At 41.2% G+C, this 26,858-nt stretch overlaps 2 protein-coding genes across 8 annotated transcripts; one reads left to right on the forward strand and one right to left on the reverse strand.

The window, feature by feature from the left end:
* The first annotated feature begins 2,059 nt into the window (after window positions 1-2,059).
* Window positions 2,060-15,176, forward strand: aldh3b1 (aldehyde dehydrogenase 3 family, member B1). Of its 5 annotated transcripts, none has more exons than XM_040123428.1 (10): window positions 2,060-2,531; window positions 3,006-3,175; window positions 3,549-3,659; window positions 4,656-4,776; window positions 5,197-5,282; window positions 5,782-5,863; window positions 6,880-7,272; window positions 12,213-12,379; window positions 12,469-12,572; window positions 14,308-15,176. In XM_040123428.1, the coding sequence occupies exons 2-10, from the start codon at window positions 3,014-3,016 to the stop codon at window positions 14,525-14,527; spliced, it is 1,446 nt and encodes a 481-aa protein (XP_039979362.1). In that variant the 5' UTR covers window positions 2,060-2,531; window positions 3,006-3,013; the 3' UTR covers window positions 14,528-15,176. The 5 variants fall into 5 exon arrangements, with proteins under 5 accessions (XP_039979362.1, XP_039979357.1, XP_039979350.1 ...); XM_040123423.1 differs by having other exon boundaries at window positions 2,061-2,720; window positions 12,469-12,568; XM_040123416.1 differs by having other exon boundaries at window positions 2,061-2,531; window positions 12,469-12,568.
* A 3,862-nt stretch (window positions 15,177-19,038) lies between these two features.
* Window positions 19,039-25,747, reverse strand: LOC120804748 (caseinolytic mitochondrial matrix peptidase proteolytic subunit). Of its 3 annotated transcripts, none has more exons than XR_005709481.1 (8): window positions 25,631-25,747; window positions 24,102-24,203; window positions 23,455-23,526; window positions 23,254-23,350; window positions 22,300-22,487; window positions 22,061-22,166; window positions 19,545-19,874; window positions 19,045-19,193 (listed from the first exon to the last, which is right to left on the reverse strand). XR_005709481.1 is itself a non-coding variant. In XM_040154339.1 (7 exons), the coding sequence occupies exons 1-7, from the start codon at window positions 25,640-25,642 to the stop codon at window positions 19,645-19,647; spliced, it is 807 nt and encodes a 268-aa protein (XP_040010273.1). In that variant the 5' UTR covers window positions 25,643-25,747; the 3' UTR covers window positions 19,039-19,644. The 3 variants fall into 3 exon arrangements, 1 of the variants encoding a protein (XP_040010273.1); XR_005709482.1 differs by having other exon boundaries at window positions 19,047-19,158; XM_040154339.1 differs by having other exon boundaries at window positions 19,039-19,874.
* Between the last annotated feature and the right edge of the window lie 1,111 nt (window positions 25,748-26,858).

Genomic DNA, 26,858 nt, shown 5'->3' on the forward strand with positions numbered 1-26,858 from the left:
TTTGTATTCGCACGAGTGACGTTCTGTCCTAATTAATTAATTAAGCGTGTCCAAGTGAGCTCCGATAAAACTCTACACGCTTGCAGACTTAACGGGCCCTTAGACGCTGGTGCAGGTAACGGAATTACGTCGCATAAGTAGCCACTCGACTACTCAGTAATAGTGAGTATTTCCAGTTTGAGTATTGGGTGTTGCACACCTTTCAGGCCACAAGAGTGCCGGGCACATTAACATCATATGCCCTATCCAGTGGAAGTAAAACGATATGCTTCATTATCTTTCCAAGATCTGAAGCTGCAGGCTGCGTAAAGCTGATAACTTATGAAATCAGAGTGTTCTTTCTAAACTAGTGTGGTAATACTGTGTTTATACTACCTGTGTTCTCTTACTGCAAATTAACAAAAATCAGTGCATTCAGTAAGAATTCAGACTCCTTCACTTTTTTGTTATGTTGCAGTCTTATGCTAAAATTATTTAAATTCATTGTGCCCCTCATCAAGCTACACTCAATGTCCCATAATGACAAAGTGAAAACAGAATTTTGGACATTTTTGCAAACCACAGAAAGGTGGGGAGACAGTGTTTTGTGTAAATACTTTTCTTTTAAAGACCGGACATCTGAGGAACATCATCATCTGCAGATGATTACGACACTGATGGTTTTGAATCCACTGCCTATTTACATGCCAATCAAGTCACTTACTCATGTTTTAGTTTGGCCCTCTACAGGTTCCCACTCTGTTTTGGCAGATGGGACTGGCTGTCACTTCATATCAATAACCCTCTTCGGCTTCATTCTCTCTCCAAATTCCATTTTCAAAACAATGTTAATGCTGGAAGAGGTGTACCTGACATACCTTAAAGGAATACCTAAATATCTACATGCATTTGTGTATCAAAGGAAAAAGTAAATAGTTCTATTTTCAAAGTCAATTTAGGACTATGTTATGATCACTCAACATTTTGAAATAGGTGTTGGGTTCTATCCAGCTTTTTAAAAATCTTACGCAGTGGATAGGGCAACAGTACTTCTAGGACCTACCACTGGCTGGCTACAGCGCTCTCTCCAGGCTGACTATGGCGCCCAAGCTTCACCTATCTAATGGCTCTTAATATCATATAGAAAATGGAAACTTTGAATAGTCTCAGTGCATTCAGAGAGTATTCAGACTCCTTCCTTTTTTCACTTTTAGTGATGTTGCAGCCTTATGCTAAAACTCAATCTACCCTCAATGTCCCATAATGATAAAGTGAAAACAGAATTTTAGACATTTTTTGCAAATGTATTAAAAAGGAAAAAGTGAAACATCTAATTGACAACTATTCAGAGCCTTTACTCAGTACTTAGTGAAGAACCGTTGGCAGAGGTTACAGCATTGAGTCTTCTTGGGTGTGACAAGCTCTCTAAACCTGGATTTGGAAATTTCTGCCGTTCTTCTCTGCAGATCCTCTCAAGCACTGTCAGGTTGGATGGGGGCCGTCGGTGGACAGTCATTCTCAGGCCTCTTCAGAAATGCTCAGTTGGGTTCAAGTCAGGGCTCTGCCTGGGCCACAGAGTTGTGTCCTAACACCTCACTCTTTCAAGTTTCTTCTCTCTCACACACAGGAGGATCAGGAGCTCAGCCACAGTGACTATCAGGTTGTTGGTCAACGCTCTTACCAAGGCCCTTCTCCCCCGACTGCTCACTTTGGCCGGCCGACCAGCTCTAGGAAGAGTCCTGGTTGTTCCAAACATCTTCCATTGAAGAATAATGGAGGCCACTGTGCTCTTGGGGACCTTCAATGCAGCAGAATTTTATTGTTATTATACATTGTTATATATAATATAATTATACATTATTAAATTGTATTATTACAAAGCAGGTTTGTTTTAAAGTGCTGTCCTACAAAAGGCACAACTTCCCGCTCCTCTCCAAAGTTTCTTTATCTCCGGAACTCCAGCCGTTTTTCCCCCCTGCAGGTCGAATCATGTGTCTTTGCACTCCCAGCCCCCCGACGCGTTGCCACCGGGACACTCTTTGTATCCGTTCATCCATCGGGTGTCCCTCGCTGGACGGCTTCACTCGGACATCCAGCCCCCTCTTCCTCCGGGCTCCGGGGGTCTCTTTGAGTGCAAAAGGCTGCCGGAAACCGACCGTCCCCACTGCAGCTTCCTGCCACTGCCTCCCCGCGCAGATCTCTGCCGGTCTCTGCTGCAAGGCACTTACTCCCCAGACTCTTGTGTTTGAAGAAACGCGACTCCATGTGACTCTGTGGGCGAGGGCGACCGCGAACCCCTGGCCGTGGGGCCCTGTGTGCGGACCACCGAATGAATGCGGGGGGACTCCGGACTGAACGCGCGAGGTCGGCGCTCTCTCTCGTCTGGCAACTTTTGCGGCTCGTTTTTCAGGCTCGACCAAAACTGCTCCACCTCCCGTTTCCAAGAGCTACAAAGTGAACCGGTAGTTAGAGAAAGGACAACACCCGGAAACACATTCCCATCAGCGTTTCATCGGCACTGGAACTGTGCGAGACAAAGCTCAAGGTAACAGGTAACAGGTAGACTAAACGTCGCACTGTTTCAGCTCGAGTTCAGTTTCTGTCCGGTTTGCCGGGTGTTAGTTCCCGGGGGATGAATGTCGTGGCGGAATAAGTGTTTGTAGACAATTCCCGTCAATTCCAGAGAGGAGCGGATAGATTTGTTCTCAGATGACCCTCCTGTTTAGAAGCCGTTCCCTCAGGTAATCACCAAATGCTCTGTTTTCTGTCCGCGCAAAGCTCGAACTGCCCGGTGGCCTCTCCTCGCTTTCAGGCGTAAACATCCACAGCAGCTCGCGTGGAGGCTTCCAAGCTGCCCTTTGCCGCCAGCTTCTCAACGGGGATGCGTGTCCGACAGCGGCGTGCGAGCCTCCATAGACAGACCTGACAGTTCCTACTGCTTTCCTCTCCCGTAAAAGTGGGTCCGCGGAGGCACCTGGTGAGACACTAAAGCCTTCTGGTGAATTCGGCCTTCGTATGTGTTCCAGGTGAAAGGATGGAAACCCGGAGCCAGGTCGTGGGTAGGCTGCAGGCGGCGTTTCGTTCAGGTGTCACGGTACCAGAAGAGTTTCGTCGAGCACAGCTCACCGGGCTCATGTCCATGATCCGAGACAACGAGGAGCTGATCGTAAATGCATTGCACAAAGACCTGGCAAAGGTACGAGACTGTGCTCACCTGTCACAGACGGACAGTGCACGCGCGTACACACACACACACGAGCCCTTACTCGACGCATACCCATGCGACTCAAGCCTAAGGGCCAGCAGCCTCAAGCGGCCTGTGTCGCACAGCGGTTCCGTCTGGACACAGTCGTCCTGTAAAAGCAGCTACACATTTTTCTTAAAGACCACAGTAAGACCAATTCAGACTCAACGTTTTGTTAGACCATTAGCTGTGCTTTTGCACTTGAGTATTGTCTAATGTGTTCATTTTTGTAAGAAAAGCACGCACTCAGTGTTTGAAGCGCAACATATAACATGTCTGTTTGTCCGCTAAAGTTCTGTTTCCCTTTGCTCGTCCCGCACATCAGCCGAAATTTGAGGCCATCCTGTCTGAGGTTGACATAGTGATCAATGAGCTGCACCACGCCATCGCTAACGTTAAAAGCTGGATGCAGCCGGAGTATGTCAGCAAAAACCTGGTAGGTTTAACAATCATTCTTCAAAACTGCCTGTTGCTTACATTTCATACCATTACATTAAAGGGCATTATCATTTTTCTTATCTATCAGAATTAAGTGATGTCTTGATATTATTTTGTGTGGCCAACATTACACACATCCAAAGGTTTTCACTTTACAGAGTTAAAGAGTTACTTAACACCAGGCTCAAAAGTTTTCTTACTTTTGACCACACCCAGCAGTGAGGCAGCTCTGATGTCACCGTGTACCGACACACCCTGGCATACATCTGTCCGTCACTGCAGCAGGGTGAGAAGTTAAACCACTGGGGGTCAGAAAAAGAATAAGTTCTTCAGCCGGTGTGAAAATGGTATCACCGTGATTTAGTGTTGCTCTTCCATGAAGTTGTGGGACAGGGACCGAGGACAAATTTAAAAAAAAAAAAAAAAAAGATAAGTTACAATCTGCGCAGCAGAAGCTGCGATATCCTGACAACGACTCCCTGTGAGCCTCAAGATCCTAAACCACTGGGTTATACATTTCCCATTATGCAACTTGGTAGCATCTTTCATTAGGTTCTCCCTGCTTCGTTGATATCCCCCTCTGTCCAACTCCACAGCTCCAGATTGTAACACAGGCTTGCTCTGAAAAGTCTGAAGCCTCGAGTCCAAGCTGCGATAACCCTGGTTACATCGTCCGGGTTATTTTGTCAAAGTTTGCAAAGCTCCTCTGAGGCCACTGAAGGCTTTGTACAACTGTTTTAACAGGCCAAGAGGTACTGGACTCCATGTGTAAAACCAGTGGAATGCCCCTTTAAGTTGCTCCTTTGTATAAAAGCAAGCAGACCTTCGCACTTAGAGGATGGTGCAAGCAAATGTTTGGTTTCTCATTTTCAAGAAACAACAGTATGTATGCATACTATGTCTATGTTTTCGTACTGTATTTTCAAAATGTGCTGCTTTATAGTTTGTTTGTTTGTTTTATTTAAAAAACATTTTTATGTTAACCTTTTTTCAGGCCACAAAGCTAGATGAGTGTTTTGTACGGAGGGAGCCACTAGGAGTTGTGTTAATCATTGGGACTTGGAACTACCCCCTGCAACTCCTTATCTTACCCATGGTTGGGGCCATTGCAGCAGGTATCATTCACAAGCTGTTTTTCTCAAATCTAGAAGATAAGGTGGGTCCTTGCATGATAAAGGTTGTTCTGTAGCTGACTCTTATGTCTCTATCTTGAAGACTCAGAGCAGTCTGTGGTTGTGAGGGCATCAACTCAAAGCAATAACACGACCTTACTTGAAGCCAGTAGCAAATAACAGTATTTCTGACTTATAATGCAGATGTAAAAATGCAAATGCTCCTTGAGTAATGAGCCAGGCTATCATAGTCAGGCTGTGTCCGACCATTCTCAGTAAATGTGGCCTTTATCACAAAGTGAGGTTAGAGGGTTTACGAGCTGAATTTGGTCTCAGAAGAACATCGAAAAGCCACCGAAACATATGCAATGTAACTACTGTCGACTCAGTCACTAGCTGGTTGATGTTGCTGTCTCCAACTAGGAAACTGTGTAGTCATCAAGCCTTCAGAGGTCAGTGCTGCCACGGACAGTCTCATAGCAGAACTCGTCCCCAAGTATCTGTCTCAGGTAAAGCAACTTCTGAGGTTTTCTTTTGTTCCCCAGAGTTTTTAACTGTCTAAATCTCCAAATTCAGTGTTGTATTGCCAGTTCTGTTGAACCTGTGATGAAATCCAAATAATTAAATCCGCCCATCTCATAATATTAGGTCTTTTGCCAAGATAGCCAAATACGTGTCCGAATTATGAGGATGATGTACTGGAGAAGACTTGTGCAACATGTTTAATTTTGATGGACTTGTACTACAGAATTGTGACCATGATATGAAATGAGCAACACATTTTACAGTTGAAGAACAAACTCCTCTGTGCTTTCTGGTGGAGAAACTATGTGATTGAGACACTGTTTGTAAAACATACTCACTGGTTGATGTATACACCAATAGAATATAGCTCTTGTTTTGGCCATGCTGATGTACATTCAAGTCACTGGACATTAGTTGTCATGTTAGACCTTAGAGCTCGGCACAGTGAATCTGACAATTAAAATGGGACTCTCAATTTGACAGGACTGTTATGCAGTTGTTCGTGGTGGACCAGAGGAGACCAAGGCACTTCTGCAGAATCGCTTTGACCACATCTTCTACACAGGTAAAAGCCTCCAGGTCCGATCAGATTGCCGCATGTCACAGTATTTTAAATGTAAACATGTATAGACATGTCTATATTGCCCTTCACACTGGTCTCAAGACCAAAATGTCAGGAATTTTTCTTGGACAAGAACACAACGAATAAATGGTAAGATCCAAAGCCTTACTCTGTTTTCAACAGATTTAAGGGTTGATAAAGAATAGTAGTTTATAGAATGATGTATGGTTTGTCCTTGCCACTGTATATGAAATCTAATTGAAAAGTGACAGTGATACACCTGCCTCCTACAGAGTGCTCTTGACCTGACTAGATGTTGTGAGGGGTTTTTCAGCACCAAGGGAAGAATTCTGTGATCATCCACTTTAGTTGTGTTCTGTGATCTTCCAGGCATTTTGGTGTTGCTGAGCTCACCAGTGCGTTTCTTCTGTTTAAGAATGAACCAAAGTTTTTGCCATCTGTCTGAAAGGCTTGTTTTTTTGAATTTTATGCAAATTCAACACTCGGAATCAGCTCCAGACCTTTTTATCTGCTTAATTTTTCACGAAATAACGAGGGAACAGGCCACAGCTGGCCGTGAAACTGATCAGTTGTCAACTGTCCAATTAGTTTTGAGCCTCTGAAAATGAGGGACTATGTATAAAAATGGCTTTAATTCCTAAACAGTTGATGCAATATTTTTGTTAAACCCCTTGAATTAGAGCTGAAAGTCAACACTTCAATCACATTTTGATGGCTTTGTTTCAAATCCATTGTGGTGGTGTAGAGAGGAAAAATCAAGAAAATTGTGTCGCTGTCCAAATGCTTATGTAACTAAATAATAAGGGGTATTTTTAAACCCAGACCAGTAGCGGAACTTAAGGATGCTGATGTTTGTTTGCCAATCATCTGTCCTACACTTTGGTCCATAGAAAGATTGAATACTAGTAGCCAGATAGTCATGGAATGTAGAAATGTAGTTCATGCTCAGCAGAAGATTCCTGTCCACTTTGGACATTGACTTTTAAGCTCTCTTTTAGGTTCTCAGACTGTGGCTCGCAGCATCCTGCAGGCAGCTTCAGTCCACTTGACCCCAGTGACCTTGGAGCTGGGCGGCAAGTGTCCGTGCTTCATATACGGACGGGTGAATATTGCAGCTGCTGCTCGCCGCTTGGTGTGGGCTAAGTTTTTCAACTCTGGCCAGAGTTGCGTGGCTCCGGACTATGTGCTTTGCTCACAGGCCACACAGGATGCCCTGCTGCCTGCGCTGCGTGAAGCCCTGGAGGATTTCTACGGCAAGGAGCCTCAAACCTCTCCTGACCTGTCCCGCATTGTTTCACCCCGACACTGGACGCGTTTGATGGAACTGCTCAAGAGGTCCAGCGGAAAAGTTGTTCTGGGAGGAGAGAGTGACCAGGAGGACAAGTACATAGGTAAATTAAGAAGTAGCAATGGGCAGTATAATGACTGACCTTTGTGATACTGAGAGAACAGCTACTTTAATTATTTTATTTTATTTTATTTTATTTTATATTATTTATTATTTTATTATGACTAAACTTTATTATTTACCTCTATCCAACCCTTGGTTTATCTTAATCCCAGAGTTCTATACAATGTCAAACCGTACAACAGAGTTATAGTGGGCATTTCAAGGGATTTAAGGTCAAGTCAAATTTTCGTTCCAAAACTCCCAAAGGTAAACTGTTATTAGTTTAAACTTGAACCCTCATCGACGAGCATTACCCACATACAGTCCTGGTTGAAATTATTGGCTCCCCTGAATTTTAAGTACAGAATTTAGAATATCTTCAGACATAACTGCAAATTAACCAGTTTTGTATAATCAGAATATTTAATAAAATGCCCCAAATTACTGAACAACAACAACACAATTGCTTTCATGTTGAGAAATAAAAAATACAGACATAAAATGTACGCTTGACATAATTAATGGCACCCTTTGGATGAATTGAAATTAGTTCCTCAAACAAAATAAAAAACGAATGAGACTCACATGCTGAATTTTCAGTGTTCACATGACCTGAATTAACCAATGAATGATGGTTTTACTTCATAAAGGGGCTGATTTATTCCAGTTTTTTTTCACAATGATGAAGACAATAGAGCTTACTGAGAGCATCAGAAATGCTATTATCAAAAAACAGAACGATTCCAAAGGCTGCAAGGAAATCACCAAAGATCCAGAAATCCCTGTTTCAAGAGTTTGTAATGTTATCAAAAAGTTTCACAGTCATAAAACTGTTAAGACACTTCCAGGACCTGGTGCTAAGAAGAAACTCATTGAGACAAGTCTGCAAACGTTGATTGTGTTTTGTGGTTAAAACACCTCCCAAGACATCTAAAGAGCTTCAGGCTGACCTGGATCAATCTGGAGTGGTGGTTTCAGCCTGTACCATACACTGCACACTAAACCAAGTAGGGCTCCATGGTCGAAGGCCAAGGAGGACACCACTATTAAAAAAGGCACAAAAAGGCAAGACTTTTGTTTGCCTAAACTTTCATATTTAGTCCCAGTCTTTCTGGGATAAAGTTCAATGGACAGATGAAACCAAAGTAGAGCTCTTTGGGAATGCAGTGCTTCAGTTTGTTTATAGGTGATGAAATGAAGCCCAGAAGGAAAAGAACAAACTAGCTACAGTAAAACATGGTGGAGGTTCTATCGTGTTGTGGGTCTGCTTTGCTGCCTCTGTTACTGGAGCCACTGAATGTATCAAAAGGAACGATGAAATCAGAAGATTACTGAGGCATTTTAGAGCCAAATGTGTTACCCAGTGTCAGAAAACTAGGTTTGAGGTGAAGGTCTTGGGTCTTTTAGCAGGACAGTGACCCAAAGCAAACAACCACCAGCATAAAAGACTGGTTGAAGAGGAAAAGATGGACGGTTTTAAACTGGCCAGCAATGAGTCCTGACCTAGATCCCATGAAAACCTTTGGTGAGAGCTGAAATCTTCCATTGCAAAAAGGAGTCCAGCAAACTTAAAAGAGCTTGAACCCATAGCAATGGAAGAGTGGCAGAAACTACCAGCAGACAGGTGAAAGAAGCTTCTAGATAGCTACAAGACACGTTTAGAGGCTGTCACTGTTAACAAAGGTTATTAGCGAAGGGTTCCAGTAATTGTCTGCTGTGTTTGTGTCATTTTGTGTTTTGTATTATTTCACTATTATACAAGTTTTTTAAATTTTTATTTTGTTCAGTAACCTTGGTCATTTTATTTAAATATTTTGATTAGACAAAATCCTTTAATTTACATTTATTTCGGAAGAACTGTACTTAAAATTCAGGGGTGCCAATAATTTCAACCAGAACTGCGGGTTACAATAACGGTTCACTTGCTGATGATTGCACCAATATGCTCCTTTTCCACCAACACTCATAAAAACAACTAAAGAGATAAATGCTGGTCCCAATGTAGAAGAAGTTTTAGATCCTTGATTTGTATGTAAGTTTCTCTGCTGCCAAATATTGGTTTCTTGCCAGTGGTGATAGTCGCCTGCCAAGAGCTTCAGCCATCGTTGCATTTACTGGTTAGCATGCAAACTTCAGTAGAGCAAAAGAAGTGATAGAAATAAAAGCGAAACAAGGGTTAACATTGGCGTTGCTTTCTATCGCTGGAGACAGCTCCGGGTGAGTAAAGGAATGACGTTTGATCCTGAACTCGCAGCGTTTCTTCTAGACTGGTGAGTAAACAGCTGTTCATGCGAACGTTGGCTGTGTAGCGACTTCAAAAACGTACATACGGCTTCTTGAAGTGATGTTACAAGATACTGGAAAAATACTCTATTACAAGTTCAAAAGTGTACTTAGCTAAATTGAATATTGTGTGAGCACTTCACCTCAGGGAAGCTGAGTAAAAATCAGGCAAGTGAATGCTTTCATTACAATCAGCAACCCTCATTAAAGCTACAGTATGTAACTATTTTTCTAACATTTTTTAGTTGAAATATGCTCCAAAACATATCTTAATGAGCTATTCTAAAGTTTGAGTGAGCCTCGCCTTTCTAACCAATTGGAGGCGGCCAGAGTCAGCAGTGGGAGGTTTCTTGTACTACTCTTTTAGCTACTACTAAAACTAATCCAACGCTTAGGGCTAGAATTAGTTGCTGGAAGATATCGATATGGCTGACTCACAGGCTAGGAATTTCCAGATTCCTGCATTAGCTTAGACAGGGTACATGACAAGTATGTAGATGAAGGGATGGGTGGGGTGTAACTGAGCAGGGAGAGGGAGGGGTGGGTGGAGCGGAGTGGTTTTGATTTTGAGTCTTATGCTAGCACTAGCTTGATTTCCAGGACTTGCATATTTTATTTTTGAAAGCACACATTAGGTTGGTTGATGTTGACCAATAGGAACACAGAGCACTCTTCTGTGCGCAACAGTAAACATGACGAAGCAAAAGAGGAATGATGACGATGCTACTCATGCTACTAGGTGGAACTGTGAAACATAGAGGTTTGTGAAAGGTTTGTGGAGGTATGGCAAAAGCACTTCTGCCTTTGTGATGTGTCCTTGAGACAGAGGACAGCCGGTATCATACATATTGCTTTGGACATTGCATTCTGTGTTTCCATTCTTGTTCTCAGAAGCTGGTCCCTGGCACCTGTTTCAGAGGACATCACGCAGGTCTATTAAAGACAGCAAGCTATAATTTGTTGGGTCCCACCGTGTATTCTGTCATATCTCTTGGTCAAGTCAAAAATATTGTGTGGTTTGAACCCACCATAAGACATGAGGGAGGTCTGTGGGTTTCCCGAAGGCCCCCAAATCTCTAAATCCACCCCTGAATCTAGTTTCACTTTTCAATGTAATAAAAAAATAATCTGTTTAGCCTGTTTAAATTCAACTATTTTATCCCTCATATAGTAATAAAATTCCCTTTACAATTTAAAAAAACAAAACAAAACAAAAAAACTAAGGATTTTTAAAACTGATTTACAGTACACATCTGGTCAATATCACTAAAAATTTTTAAAAAAGACAAATCCTCTCTATTTAATACAATTTTTTTTATTTGTATTTAGCCAAAGCCCAACAAGAATGACGTCAATTAATTTGAAAAACAAATATGTTTGACTAATTAAACTACAATAAAAGGTCCATATTCAAGGACCAAGTGCAGCAAAAATCAGTACACTCTTCATTAGTGAGATTCCATTCTTTTATTTTTTTATTATTGTGTTTGTCCGCTTACATTTTTGATGACAGATTTCATCCTCTTGGGCATGGATGATACCAGTCCAACAGCGGGGCCAGCCCTGTAAACACGAATGTCTGTGACTGACTGACAGACTGACAAAGTTACACCACTAGTCGGCCCGCCGAGTGTTGGAGTTTCCCCATTGGCCGCTGCTCTTCCAAGATGAAGTAGCGCAGAACAGTTCCTATTGCGTCATCAGGGGGCATTCACAGGCAGTGTTGCCCACTTAGCACCTTAGATTTACTGACTTTTCAGGCTCCTTTAGTGACTTTTCTTCAGACAACGTTTCGGTTATTAAATCAGGATTTCAGCAGCAAAGCAGCAGCTTGGAAATGTCTTGGAAGTGACTGCTGGTTAACATGTCGTCTTAATGGGCCACGTTTCAGTCACAGTTTCAGCAGCACTTTAGAGCGGCTGCATAAGCATGCCGTTAAGAGTTTATTAACGTCAGCTGTCTGTGGTGCTGAAGATGATGCTGAACACACTTTGCACAACACTTTTCATATATATCTGCTGGTAAGCTGTGCTATACTGTATATAAAAAATACATCAGTCACAAAGAAATGTTTTATACTTGGAATTGGTCAGTATAAAAACAAAGCTTAATGTGGAGTAAACAGTCCACATCCTTCAGCTTTCTGTCCTTTTTAATAATTCTCGTTTTGGTGGAAGTTCAAGAAAGTAAACTTTGATTTCAGCTTCCGCTCGAGGTAAGCATTACACTCTTAAACATTAAATGGAAAATAAACCAGTGGCAGTTCCTATAGGTTTCATGGTTACGCACGTCATCTTTTGTTAATGTCCTTTTGTCTGTAGTTAAGCATGTGGTCACCACCATATGCACTATAAATAAAACGAAAAGAGGATATTGAACCTGAAAATATACCATCACCACTTCAGCCAGAAGAGATGAATATTTTAAGCCCGAAGAGGGGAGAGGATGACAATGACCATAGAACATGTGAGATCAGTTGAGCAAATCAGTGTTTTTTTTTTCTCCTGAATAAATAATTTGGGGGCTTTTTAGAGATAACATTTCATAATTCTATAAAGCAAGGTTGCTGCATCATCCACAGAGTGGCTGAAATAATCTCTTAAAGGAGTAATACATACACACATACAATAATGGCTTTTGTCATTGTGCTCTTCTCAGCTCCCACAGTGATGGTGGATGTGGCTGAAGACGATGCCCTAATGAAGGAGGAGATTTTCGGCCCCATCCTGCCCATCCTAACTGTCGAGTCTCTGGAGAAAGGCATCGATTTCATCAATCGTAATGAGAAGCCATTGGCTCTCTATGTTTTCTCTGACGAATCATCTGTAAGAACACACAACTCTGCAGCCTCTTACCTCATAGCTATAGACATACTCTGTTATGATTTACACCAAATTGTCTTCCCTTTTTGAAGGTGGTAAACACAGTGCTGGAAAAGACCAGCAGCGGTGGATTCTGCTCTAATGATGGGATCGTCCACATGACCCTGCCAGGCCTGCCTTTTGGAGGTGTAGGTAGGTGTGACCCTGGTCTGACTATCTCAGAAAACAGACTTATGTATAAATTTCAATCAGGCTTCAGAAAATCCCACCTCACAGTCCCGTGCTTAATGTACATGTAATTGACTGTATTAGACTATAAGTGGTTAGAGAAAAGTTATGTGGTATAGTTTAGCTGGACCTGCAGAAAACAATTGATCCCATAGATCATTGGAAAAAGCCCTAACAGCTGAAAGGAGCTTGGGATTTAATAGCCTGGTTATAGATTGGGTCCAGTCTATCTATCGAATCATACACAGTGTTTGATATAAACTGGGCATCAACTGAACCTAAAACTATTGAATATGGAGTGCCACAGGGTCATGTTTTGGATCTGCTATTCTTTTTAAGGTTTATGAAGGATTGGAAGACAACCTGCTCTAGTGATGTTTTTATATGCAGATGATTTATACACAGTCTTTAAGCAAGGCTCTCCAGGCTATGAGCATTAGGCCCTCTTACTATAGGTTATTCCTCCATCTTGGAAAGATGGGAGCTATGCTTTTTAGATCTAACGGGAAACGTGGACTCCTAGTTAATGGTTAAAGATGGGTGGGTTTTAGTGACCGTATTTCATTATGGGAATTAGATCAGTATCTATCTGGTGATTTAATGGCTTTAAAAATTCTTTCCAAAACTAACCAAATGATAAACTCTTTAGCGAGGAAAGCCATGTTCTTAACGGCCGAACATACCTCAGAACACACGGACAGCGGACGTGCATGCGGTTCCTTTTACACAACATTAGGTGTCCTCATAGACGGACTCCATGGATGGACATGGATAGATGGTGAAGTTTATGTGATGTGGACTCTTACAGCCTTATGTGTACAGAAAGTATCATTTGTGCTTTAAATTGGTCAGCTTTACGGATTCTGGCTAGAGCTCTGGTTCAACCACGTACATGTTGTGTATGACCATTTCAGGAAATGTAATTGGAAAACAGCAACAGCATTTAGTCATGCCAGTGTCGTGGTTCTAGGGATTGCATTGTTGGTTGGTTTTTTGGTCCACCACTTTGGTCCAGACTGAAATATCTAGAAAACTCTTTAATGGATTGCAACAAAATTTTGTCCAGACATTAATGGTGTCTCGACAATCCCACTTACTTTGGGTTTCCCCTGACTTTAATTCTAATACCACCACAAGGTCGTCCTTTGTTTGATTCAGACATTCATGTCCTCCTCAGGATGAATTGTAATAACTTCGCTGATCCCTTAGCTTTTATTCTAGTGCAATCATTGGGTCAGAGTTTCATTTTGTCAAATACTTGATTTGGTTTCTTACCAAATACTAGTTTAAAAAAAGTAATGACATTCAATCAGCCTCAGCTGTAAATAGTATCTGGTGCCAGTTAACAGATGTTAGAATGCTAACATGCTAATGAAAATGGTAAACATGGTAATAACTACCTGCTAAACATCAGCATTTTATCATTGTCATTTTGAGCATGTTATTATACTGTCGTTAGCATTTAGCCCAAAGCACCGCTGTGCCTACTTACAGCCACACAGAGCCCCTAATGTGGATTCAGACTCTTGAGTCCATTTGATCATGTCAGAGAGTATTCCCAAAGTCACCTTGAAATTATGGCTTCTCAGTCATGTTTTAGTCTGATTTATATTTTGGAGAGAGATATGAACATGTGAGTTTGCCACTCTGGATCTGTATGTATGTGTCTTGACTGATAGTATGGTTTTTACTGCTTGGTCCAGGGGCCAGCGGTTGGGGCAGTTACCACGGCCGCTGGGGCTTCGAGGCATTCAGCCACCGGCGGGCCTGCATGCTGCGCGGCTGGGCTTTGGAGAGACTCAACGGCCTGCGGTACCCACCGTACAAAGACAACAAATTGAGCTGGCTGCGCTGGACCACCTCAGCCAAGAACAGCTGCTCACTCATGTGACGACAGGCAGGGGGAGTGTGTGTTGTGTGTGAAGACAGTGGAGCTTTTTATACCGAATGCATAAGAGTGAATGTTGGGGAAATTAATTTAGAAACAGGATTAATCACTTTTTTTTTTTTTTTTTTTTTAAACCTGTTGTAAAGGTTGTGTTTATATGCTTGTGTATGTTGTTAGTGCACTGTTGTGTGTGCCTTTTCATCTTGCAACTTGATCTCCCGAAAGCAGACCTCTGGGACACTATGTAATAGTACTGCTGTCACGGATTGTAATTTTGTATTTGCACTGTTTTCATAATATATTCTAGACTGTGTTTTCTACTAACTGGAAAAATTCCTACCTTTTCTCACTGGGATCTTTATGTCACATACTATACTCTCTGAGCTCATGTATTCTGGTTAGTACAGATTAGAGAAAGAAAAGTCAGTTTTTTAATGGATAAAACCCCTTACGCTGACTCGGATATCTTAAATGCCAGGGGTTTAACTGCCTGCTGTGTTTTAACAACCTGATTTGAGTGTCATTTAGAATCTATTGTATATTTTTGGTCAATTAAGTTGTTTTCTCTCGGTATATGAGCAGATTCAGATTGGTTATTGTCTGTATTTTAATACTGTTTTCATGAAATACTGTACATGAATTTGAAAGTTTACTTTTATCGCCAAATAAATTTCTTTGAAAATTGCTATTCTTCAAAAAAAGGTGAATGGTGAAAAAGGAGAAACGTAATCACATAACTAGAATAGATTAGGAAGCTGTAGATTAACTCTAGAAATACACAGATGAACCACCCAGGCGAAGCAAATACCAAGGGTTATCTCGTAAAAACCAATGCGTGTCGAGGTCTGGGATATATGACACGAGGTGCACAGTGGGTTCTCATAGTCCTAGTGTTAGATGCCACTTTGACAAGGGCCAAGTCATTACGGCCAGGTGGGTCAGAGCATCTCCGAACAGCAAGGCTTGTGGGGTGCTCCTGGCCGGTCCGTCGAGCGGCTACAGAAACAACCAAGGGCGCGATCACCGGAAGCCCGGTGGAGCAGACCAGCGTCTGACGTCTGTTCGGGATGTATTTTCAAGGCGTGGCCAATCATTTGCTCAACAACTTTGTCTCAGAATTTGTATGAGTTTTTCAGATTGTTGAATTTTAGTACTGTCACCTTTTAACGTGATATTGAAGTAAAAAAAAAAAAAAATGGCAGCACAAAGATATCGGGGTTACTTGTCAAATGAAATCATCACTTCAGCCCTTGAGATTCAAAGGGTTTGCTTTAATGAATTTGAATATTTTACCCAGTATAACTTCTGTCATGTGTTGGAACAAACAGATACAGAGATGGAGTATGTCTAAGAGGACATTTTTATCCAGTGGAGAAAACAGCCTGTTTATTTAAGGGGAAAGTCAGTGAACTCAGCAGGTTGAAGGGGTGACTTATTTCATATCCCAGTTCTGTCAGTTGCATTAAAGTTACTAATACGATTATGTTGTGGAAATTACCAGTAAAACAACTGGCAATTCTGAAATAACACAAAACAGTGACGGGTTGGATCAAATATATATACTATATATTGTCTAAAATGGAGGCATGTACCTCACAGGAGTCAGAAGGATATTGTGGCTGTGGATTTTTCCTTGTGACGATCCATCCGTCCGTCCGTCCATCCATCTGTCCGTCCATCCATCCATCTGCCCATCCATCCATCCATTCGCCCGTCCATCCATCCATCCATCCGCCATCCATCCGTCCATCCATTTATCCATCCATCCATCTGTCCATCCATCCATCCATCCATCCGCCCGTCCATCCATCTGTCCATCCATCCATCCGTCCCACCATCCATCCATCTGTCCGTCCGTCCATCCGTCCGTCCGTCTGTCCATCCATCTGTCCATCCATCCATCCATCTGTCCGTCCATCCATCCGTCCGTCCATCCATCCATCCATCCGTCCATCTGTCCGTCCATCCATCCGTCCATCCATCCATCCATCCGTCCATCCGTCCATCCTATCCACTGAGTCAATCGGAAATCTGACGTACTAGGGAGCTGGCAGGGTAAAGGCCGTTTAATGTCCGGTCCAACTGATTGGGACAGTTGCGTTCACACATACAGCTCCTCGGGGTCATGTCGAGAAAAGTTTAGGGTTGCAGTACGTATGTGAAAGCAGCTGTAGACAGAGAAGGTGAGAGAAATTTCACCACACTGTGTAAAACCAACTTGTGGGTCTGAGCCTGAATTGCCCTTGGGTTTCAGAATCCAAAACAGTGACACTGATATGAAACATAATGACCCAATTCTAGCATCTCTTTTGCAGAAAGCTAAGGGGAGTAAGGAACAGAGCTAGAGTTTTGCAGCAGTAAAGACTTCCTCCTGAAAATTGTTATCCTTTATCATCAGCAGGGGGCAGACGTACAGCTGGTGGTCCCTAGCGTAGCAAGGGGAACTGTGCTGACCTTGGGGCGCTCTCTCCGTGGGCTGGCTATATTTGGAAGCACAGAGCCATTGCTTGCATTAAAAGGCACTTCCACTGGCCTTGCATATGTGCAGTTGGAATGGACATTGTTGGCCCTGTTTAAAGGGAGCAAGGCAGGCAGCCGTTTCAGGCTTGTAATAAGAGACTATACCGCAAAATATTCTGATGGTTTCCCCTTCAAGTCCACAAAGGCTGAATCAGTTGCCTTTGGTCTTTTGCAGTACTTTTCAAGGGTTGGCTTTTGTTGTGAGATCCTCAGAGGCCGTGGAACTAACTTCGTCAACCTTGTTAAAACAAGTTTACCAGCTTCTTTTTTGTTTTGGCATTTTTACAAGCACTTCTTTTGTGTGAAATATGTGATTGTTGTTGCATTTTCAGCAAAACCACAATAACAGGAGCAGTTTGTCAAAATACGTACTTAAGTTTGAAAATGATCATATTTACTTGAGATTTTTTTGCTCTGCGGGAGGTACTCTTTTGTACTGATCTTGTCCTGTTTCAACTGCGCCTTTTTGTTATCATAATAAACCAAGATATGATTATTCACATCTCTAAACCATAACTAAGCTGATGTGCGTGTGTTTTTTTAAATGCAGTACTAATGCATAAAAATTCAATGTCTGCTTTTTTTTTTTTTTGAGATGTGGATATCTGCAATAAACCTGTGCATCTTCTTTGCTGACATAAAACCCAATGACCTAATTCTCTCTTTAAGTTTCCCCTTCTTAAAAACGCAGGTTCCTCTTTAATTGGAACATGCTCCAACCAAACAATATATTCTCAGGCTCAGCTACTCCTGCTGACATAGCTAAAATATTCAGTTTATCTGAAAAGGACACTTTTCCTTGGGAAAATGTGAACTAGACATGTCTCTTTCTCTGGGTGGAGTTGTCTTGATGGTTATACCTGCAGCCTCATAATTCACCCTCCCCCCACCTATAACTTTTTTTGATCCATAATTTTTTTTAATTGTGGTCTAGGCAAGGGTTCATAAAACTATGAATATCTCATGTCTGCACATATTAAAAATGGTAGCAATCGTGCCACCATGTGGCCAGTTAAAAAACTTTAATTCTGTAAAGTTTCCACACTCTCCTACGCTCACGTGCTTACAGCTAGAAACATGCTTCCATGCTGATAATCATGGGTCAATCATTTAAAGAAAGAAACTTAATGAAAAAAACAATCTAAACTTATATTAAGGAGACTGTTAATTCATCTTTTGTCAAAACGTGTCATTCAGCTTAATAACATGTTTCTGCTGCTCATCATCTAAATGGTCCACCTGTGTGGGGCTCAGTCTTTTTTCTTCTTTTTCCTCAGAACCAAAACTCACCTGCTAAACTAACAGTACACAGCTCCACCCAAGTGTTTGTTTTTCTTAACTATAGTTGGTAATAGTTTGTTGTTAATAAGATGTAAAACCAGTGCTCCTTTCTGAGCCGCTCTCCGTTGTTGAGTTTGGTTAAAGATCTCACAGAAACTAAAGTCCATTTGTTTGTGCAGTGCTTCTAAACAACTTCCTTGCAAAAACTACAGAAAGGATCGTTGTTACAGGGTCAGAAACTGTGGCTGACAGCGCTCATTTGACGACTGTGATGCTCGTGCATTAGTGCGACATGTAACGAAAAACCAGGAGAGCAGCTCTTCTTCCGGGGACTGAGAACGTCAGTAAAGGATGTGGTCAGACTGTCAGCAAGAACAGTCCGTCAACAGTTACACAGAGAGTTGTGTTATAGTAGGGTTGCAGTGCACGAACCCCTCATTACAAAGATTTTATATGGAAAATTGAACTGCTAAGCCTTACGTGGATCCCCTTGCTCATCTAATGTTATGTTTTATATACTCATTTACAGTTATCTGAGACACAAACTGATTATTTAACATGTCCAATTCAAACTCTTCAGTCTTGAGCGTGTTCACTGCAGGGCGGCATGTTAACCTATACATACTTTGGGCACAAGGGTAATTGTGCAGCATTTCAGTTACCATACACTATACACTATTAGGATGAAGAACTATTGTGGATCAGGAACAAACAGTCCATGCTTTTTGAATTTTGGTCAAAATTATCATATTTATTACAAATATGAATATTCAAACAGGTAATACAAGGTCCTCTGCACTCTTCAGTGGACATTTCTGCAGCAGGGAGGTATAGAACAAGATGGCTTCCTTTTCCCCCAAAAAACCTGTGTAAAGTAGAGTATCTCCTTTAGCTTCCGCTCTGCAAGAATTAAGAACAACTCAACTGAAATACAATACTCTCCCACAGGATTGAGTAATGAACAATTTGCGTGTAGAGTCAAAAAATAAATTACGGATTATTGCTGGTTTTTACAGTCATGTAAAATTTCACTGTCATTTATTTCATAGACTGCAGGTATAAACATCTCACAAATAATTAAAAATGAAACTGTATCCAGTACAGTTTAGTTTTTAATTATTCACTGAATGTAAAGATGTTACTTTCTGATGACTGTGCATGAAGCCAGCATTGTGCCTGCACACGTGTAGTCTGCATAGTGTTGTTACTGTAGGGGGAAGAAAGAAGCTACTTAAGACAAGAGAAACCCACCACGGAGGATGGGCCTTGCTCTCAGGAACTGTCAGGCACTGTCAGGCACTGAATCATGAAGAAGTGCTTGCAGAACTCAGACAGCTCTGCTATGGTGGGTTCATGGCTCGGGTTTGTATGAAGAGGGGGGATTTGTCCCTGGGGATGCCTGCTCAGGGCCTGGAGACTCTGGAGTTGGAGAGGAACTGGCTGCGGCTGCTGCTGGGTCTTTCTGCACCAGCTCAGGCTCATCCTGGCCTGCCTGGGGTGGGTGGACCAGGACCCGGTCTATGAGACCGAAGTCCTGTGCCTCCATGGGACTCATGTAGCGATCCCTTTCCATCACACTCTCTAAAAGACGGGAGAAGGGGAAAAAAAAATGAAGCATTCATTTATGACAGGTCCATTCCAACTAATCACTGCAGTAGCTGATTTCCCCGATTAGCTCTTCCTCTCTAATGGAAATGGACTGGAAAGTCCACTATTCACTCTCACGCTAGCTCTGTTTTACTTTCCAACAACCACAGAGAAAAATACTAATAGAGTTGGGTGATGGTTCTCTGTGGGTTTGCAACTACGAGTGACTCATTTGACCCATTGTTAAACCAGTAGTCCTGAGAAATATGCTATATGAGTCTTGCTGGTAGGGGGTTTTGGAAAGAACCAGGCTCAGGAGGCTAACTGTTCCCTTCTTTTTCCACGCTTTATGCTAAGATAAGCTAGCTGCTTGCTGGCCATAGCTTCATATTTAAGGTACAGACATGAGAGTGGTATTAATATTCTCAACTAATTCTCCAAAAGAAGCAAATAGGCTCATTTCCCAAAATGTTGAGCTATTTCCTTAGATATAAAACTATTGATCACTGCAGCTTTAATTCAGCCCATGCAAAATGATGCTGCCAGCTGTTTTGACTGACTGTTTCTTGGCTCTAACCACCCCCCCCGTGTATGTGAGCACAGAGAGTAGGAGAGAAGCAAACAGATAATCAGTGGTCCAGCCATATTCTAGGTTTTGACCTAGTCTTGTTTTCATCCTGGCTTGAACGCTTCACTTTCGCTCTCTGCCATCCTGTCGCTGTTGAATTCTGAGCTCCGGTGTCCTCGTCTGTATGCCCAGGGCTGCTTCTCTGGCCGTCTTGTAGGTCGTCAATCTGCTATTCCAGTGAATCTTGATCTTGGTGAGTGGCGTTTGGAAGCGGGCCCTCTTCTCCTTAAGAATCTTTTTTATGTCAGAGTAGGATTTTCTTTTCTGAACAACTTCACTGGGGTAGTCATGGTCAAATTGGATGCGCTTTCCATTTATGAGTATCTTCTTCTGCCAGGCTTCTTTTTAAAAGAATCAGATCTTTCATTTCAAACTGTAAAAGGTTTACGACAACTGATCTCCGAGTGTATCCTGGCCTCTGACCGAGTGCTTGATGAGCTTGTTGGATCTGCAGAAGGGATCTTTCGGGTATCTTCAACTCTGTTTTCAACAGCTGGTCAATATAATTAATCATGGAGGTGCCTTCCGCGTCCTCTAGTAGACCAGAAATTACGGATGTTGTTTCTTCGTGATCTCTCCTCCAGGTCGGTAATTTTATCTTGCATCCGCTGGTTGTGTTTGATCAGCAGTGACAGCATCCCTAAGCGTCCCGCTCCTCCAGCTCTGCTATGCTAGCCTGGGCTTCAGTTAAACTTGCCTTTTGCTCCTGCATCCGCATTTTGTACCTGAGAGCTTGCAGTCAATCTTGTTTACTATTATTTATTATTAGTTCTACTATTATTTCTTGCCTCAGATCTCATTTCAGTTCTTCTTTGACTGTATGTAAGTGGCCTTGTAGTTCTTGTTTAAGCTCTAGTATGTCACTGTGGATAATAGCTAGTCTGACTATCAGTGCTTTAGCTTGGTCCTGTTGCCTCTTCCACGTGCTCATTCTCAGCATTTTCCTCTCTTTCCTCCATTCCGCACTCTTTGGCAAGTTTATCTAGGTGTTTCCTCTTTGTATGTTTTTTTTTCATTTGTTTTTCCCCACTGATGTCTTCATGACTAGTCTTATAGTGTCAGGTTAAATTGATGTAGTGGGTATTTCTATACCAATTTAGGAGAGCAAAAGAACTATGCTGCCGCCTGCTTCACCATCAAGCTGGAAGTCCAAGAGCAATGTTCTTAAGAATCTACCAACCAGTACTTTGTCTAACGCAGAACTGGACTGTTGCACCATGTTGAATTGTTGAAGTTAAGCAGGAACGGCAGCAAACTGTGGAAATAATCTAGTCAGCTGAAAGCTTGATGAAGACTTGACTCCTGATCCGGTCCAGGGCCAAGCCTGGAATAGGAAACTAAACCTCCCATTCATTACATCTGCCAGTGTCAAATGCTGCATGTAGCGTGAGTAGTATTCTATTCTGCCTGCAAAGGACAATTCTTTGCAGGAAAATGTAGTTGGAACAAAGAAAAAGAAAGTGATGATGATGCTGTCATTTCTTTAGAAGCGTCACTGTTCTATGTCAGACCACATAAAGGGGGTTGTAGATAAAGAGCTGAGAAAACCTACCAATGGTTTCCAGTGGCTGCCCCGTGTGTTTGGAATAGATGTTATTGATCTGTCTCTTCAGTTTCAGGATCTCCTCAGCCTGGATGGCGATATCTGTGGCCTGACCCTGGACACACAGCATACTGTGAATATTATATCCCCGTTTCAGTGAAATAATCACCTTTACAATCTTGACAACTTGGCTTGATCCCATGCTTGATTTCAGATCAATATTAAAGGACTTGGGGAGACCACCTTACCCTGGCGCCTCCTGAAGGCTGGTGAACCATGATGCGGGCGTTGGGCAGTGAATGCCTCATCCCTGTTGTTCCTGCTGCCAGGAGCAAGCTCCCCATGCTGGCTGCCTGGCCAACACACCAGGTGGAGATGGGATTAAGGATGTACTGCATGGTGTCGTAAATGGCCAGACCTGCTGTCACGACACCGCCTGGGACGAGAGAGGAAAGATAAGAGAGGGTGAATGAATTTACTCATTTTAAAGGGCTCAAACTTGGATTATTTTACCAAGAATCTAATTTAAAAGGGAGACTGGATAATTAAAAGAGAAAATGGCAAATAGACTATTATTGTTTTGTAATACTCAGGATGATCAGGCTGTTATTAAATGATGAAAAGAAAAAGGTAACTGAAAAAGCAAATTGGATACAGACATGACAATTTGAAAATGCAAAGTGAATATTTTACGTTAATAGTTCATTTTTTCTTTTACATTTTCTAAATATGTTTTACATAACAAAAAGATATTCAGGTTACAATCAGAAGATAAATCATGTGATAAGCAGGAACCATTAAGCATTTGATAGCATTTTAGTCACATTGAGACACATTGTTTTGGTTATGGACTTTTGACAGGCATAAAATTCACAGTGTGAAACAACACATCTTTATACCAAAGCCACAGGCTGTAACAACCCATCAGTCAAGTTTTGAATCCTAAAGTAACTTTTTTATGGAAGAAAATTCTGTATTTTAATTTACATTTGTGTTCTACAGTTTCTAACATGCATTGTTTGTCTCATTTTCATGATGCCTAATTATTTGTCCACTGGTCCAAGCCTCATTGCTGATACCCTCTTTTCTTCAGTAATGTACATTTCCAGGACTCAGGTGAGAAACTGCAACGTAAAGTGGTACTGTTCAAGGTTTACAACACCATATTTCAACTCTGCTTTTGTCATCAATGATGCCCTTACCAGGACTGTTGATGTACATGTGGATGGGTTTGTTGTTGCTTTCTGATTGTAGGAAGAGCAGCTGGGCAATAACCAGACTGGCTACAGAATCATCAATCTGAGCAGAGAAGTGAGAAAACATGTTTAAAAACAAAACAAAAAAACCAAAAAAAACCTAAAGTTTACTCTTGATCTATCTCAACATTCAGAGGGGACACTTACAGGTCCCATTACACAAATGATTCTCTCCCTCAGGAGGCGAGAGTAGATGTCATATGCTCGTTCTCCTCTCCCCTGAAAAAAAAAAAAAAAGTCAAATTTCCAAACATTATAAATAACACCAACAAAACAACCTTATCTAGTGACAAAAAATAATCTGCATTATGCCAGCATACTGCAGCAAGCCACTGTATTCAGTTCATTTCAGTACACTAAACCATCTTGCAGAGACTTTAAATCTGCTGTAAACAGTGACCAACACACTAGAGGGTGTTTTTAAGACTTTAAAACTCAAACTTTTCCTGTCGGTGCCATCAAGGATGCTCTGACTTCTGAGGATTTGCAGCTATCAGAGGCACAGCAGCCATTATACTGCAAGAAATGACAACATTGACAGTGTCCGCTTTGTTTATATGTTTGTCTCCCCATCAAGGCAATGATTGATGGCAGATAGCTAAGAAATAAATTCAGTTGCTGTGCTGTTTACTGTGAAGAATTGCTATCAGAACCAAGTTTCTGGTCTCTGCAAGTTGATTTCCTGGTATTATGAAACCGACTCTTTCTGTGTGTAGTGTTATTCATGCATAGTGCAGCATTAACAGACATGGCAGCTTTGAACACAGCTGAGCGGTTCAAGTCATTTCACTCACTGTCTGCTCCACAACTATAGGTATAAGAGGACTCCTCCATACAGGACTGTGGTGGATGGATCTGCTGTGTTTCATTGTTAACCCTCCGATGTGCAATACCCTCTGAAAGACAGACATGTAGAAAAAACAATTGTTTCTTTGTTTTTTCAAACTTTACTAAAGTTTCATTCAACAATTACAGTTTTATTTCCGTATAAGACAAAGGACTAAGTGGCATTTTAACAACTTAACGAGACCAAGAAATATATAAATATATGGAAGCAATATATACATAAAACAATTATAAATAAATATAGAACATAAAAAGTTAAATAACTAAAACAAACGGGGTGAAGGATGTATTAACATCAGGCTATTACATTAATAATGTGCAAAGAGAGCACAGTTTTTGTGCTTTCTTGTTTTTCATTATTTTCGGGGATTTTAATGTATAAAACTCATTTGAAAATGCTTTGTAACCAGGGAAAACCTTCATGACTCATGCCATATGTAGGTAAAATTTTGCTAAACATTAAGCTGCAACAGGAAAAACCCATAAAACTTAAACTGTGATAATTTAAAAACTAAAAGATTTTAACAAGATGATCGGTAGTTTAATGGTTCAAATTCTTGTGACCCATTTAAAGTTCTAATGTAGTCTGTAGTTGAAAGTAGGCGGAAGTAGTACAACTTCGAAGGGAAGCAGGTCGAAGAGGGTTGAAGATTCCTCCCATTGACTTCTTTTACAAACAAAGCTTAAAAAAAAGATTGTTACACACACACACACACACACACACACACACACACACACACACACAGACACACACACATATATATGTGTGGTAGAAAAAAGCTGAACGGTAGCATGGATGTCTTTGAACAGCTGATCATTTTGATACGTGAATGGTGATTGTAGCTGAGAGTATGCAGAAGTACAAGTCGAGCAAATAACACAGGAAATCCGAGTAATAAAATCAGCATTCACAATATAGCAGAATTTGATTATGGAATTCTAAATGTTATGGAGAGCTTATCAATGTCGAAATAAAAAACTAATAAGATTAACCCAACAAGTTTGTCCAACTTACTTTGAAAAACAGTACCATTGTAGCTAATTGGTAACAGTAATCCCACTAACTGCTGCCGTCAGGCCAAAAATTCTCTTTAGTACTTTTTATTTATTATTAGTTTTTCGCCGTTTTTTTTTTTTTTTTTTAACCCTTAACTATTATGACACCGTTCAACATAAAACGCAGAAACTTGATTCAAACGTCAAAACTTTCGGCTTCCTCAGCACGTTATCGGAATGACCTTTCCCAGTGATATCTTGTAGTATTCTCCAAAAATACATAACATCTTGTTGGAGGTTTTCCCCCAAATTGGACGGACGGAATGTGATGCCATGAAGCAATGTTACACAAGCTACTAGCTAACACGGTCAACGCCACAGGCAGCGATAACAACAGCAGCCACCGAATTAATATAAAATCAGTTTCACAGTATCCCACACGCTGACGGGAAGGTTCACTAAAACTGCTGGTAGTACTCACACGTAACAGCATTTTGAAATCTTTTAGGTTTCACTCCCCCTCTGTGTGACCCCCAGCTGCTCCGGAACCAACTTCAATTCGACCTTTGAACCGCCGACTCTCCGATTATCCAATTTGTCTCGTTAGCGCCACCTAACGGTAACTACCAATATCGACAAAAAGATATAATTGAAAAATAAATAGCTTATGTGAAACATCGACAGAGGAAAGGGCTGAATTGTGTCCCCAGTAGAAAAACAAAGGCAAAGTTAAAAAAAAAAGAGTGTAAACTGAAGAAAATGATATTATTATTGAAGACCAAAAGCAGATTAATGATGAAATCTGGATCTTCTATAGAAATCAAATTTCCAAAAATTAGAATGTGACTTCCTTCCTGAAACAGTCAAAGACAACATAAAATCACTAAACAAGCAGGATAAGAAAATATTAGAAGGGCACTTGACTATATCACAAATTGAAATTGCATTGAGGCAGGTGAAAAGTGGAAAATCCCCAGGAATTGACGGTTCAACATCAGAATTTTACAAAGGCTTTTAGAATAACATTATAGACATGTTACATAAAGCTTTTATGGATGTATAGGAAAGGACGTTTATCCCTCACAATGAAAACAGGGTTACACACTAACTAACCCTTCTCCTAAACAAAATAAGCATTTCATGAAACTCAATAACTGTTTGAATCTGAACAAATGTGAACTAATAACACTGTATCCTTGTACAGGTGCTTATATAATGTCCATTCCTGTTAAGCATGAGGTGAAATATTTAAGCATTAATGCAATTGAAGACGTAAATTAAAGGGAAAAAACAATAATGAAAACAGAGAATATGAAAAAAAGTCCTGAAATCATTGGCTTAGGAGAAACCTCTCCATTTTGGGTTGTAACCTACTGTCCAAAGCTGAGGGAATGTCAACATTGATTTATCCATGCCACTCTTTGTATGTTGCTCCTCAGAACACCAAAAAGGCCAACTCTGGAATATACAGTTTTATATGGAGGAACAAAACACACTATCTTAAATAAATCACAACTGGTCAAAGAATATAATAAGGCTGGTTAAAAAAACACTGACTTGGAATCAGGGGTAGGAGTGTTCAAAATAAATAGGGTAAAAGCCTTTATGTCACAGACTGAGTCAATATGGTTTCACATCGCCAGAAACTTTTTTTTTCCGTTATTTTGAAATTACAAAATTGCCCTTGTAGTTGGCAAAATTTCATAGAC

The sequence above is a fragment of the Xiphias gladius genome, chromosome 3 (assembly GCF_016859285.1).
Source record: "Xiphias gladius isolate SHS-SW01 ecotype Sanya breed wild chromosome 3, ASM1685928v1, whole genome shotgun sequence".
Taxonomy (NCBI): Eukaryota; Metazoa; Chordata; class Actinopteri; order Istiophoriformes; family Xiphiidae; genus Xiphias; species Xiphias gladius.

Excerpts from the sequence above, each read along its gene's own strand:
- aldh3b1 (XM_040123428.1), top strand. The coding sequence starts at position 3,014 with ATGGAAACCCGGAGCCAGGTCGTGGGTAGGCTGCAGGCGGCGTTTCGT. Across the intron at positions 3,176-3,548 it reads TGCACAAAGACCTGGCAAAG|CCGAAATTTGAGGCCATCCT; the intron begins GTACGAGACTGT and ends CCCGCACATCAG. Across the intron at positions 7,273-12,212 it reads CCAGGAGGACAAGTACATAG|CTCCCACAGTGATGGTGGAT; the intron begins GTAAATTAAGAA and ends TGCTCTTCTCAG.
- LOC120804748 (XM_040154339.1), bottom strand. Across the intron at positions 23,351-23,454 it reads TCATTTGTGTAATGGGACCT|ATTGATGATTCTGTAGCCAG; the intron begins GTAAGTGTCCCC and ends TTCTCTGCTCAG. Across the intron at positions 22,167-22,299 it reads AGCCTTCAGGAGGCGCCAGG|GGTCAGGCCACAGATATCGC; the intron begins GTAAGGTGGTCT and ends CTGTGTGTCCAG.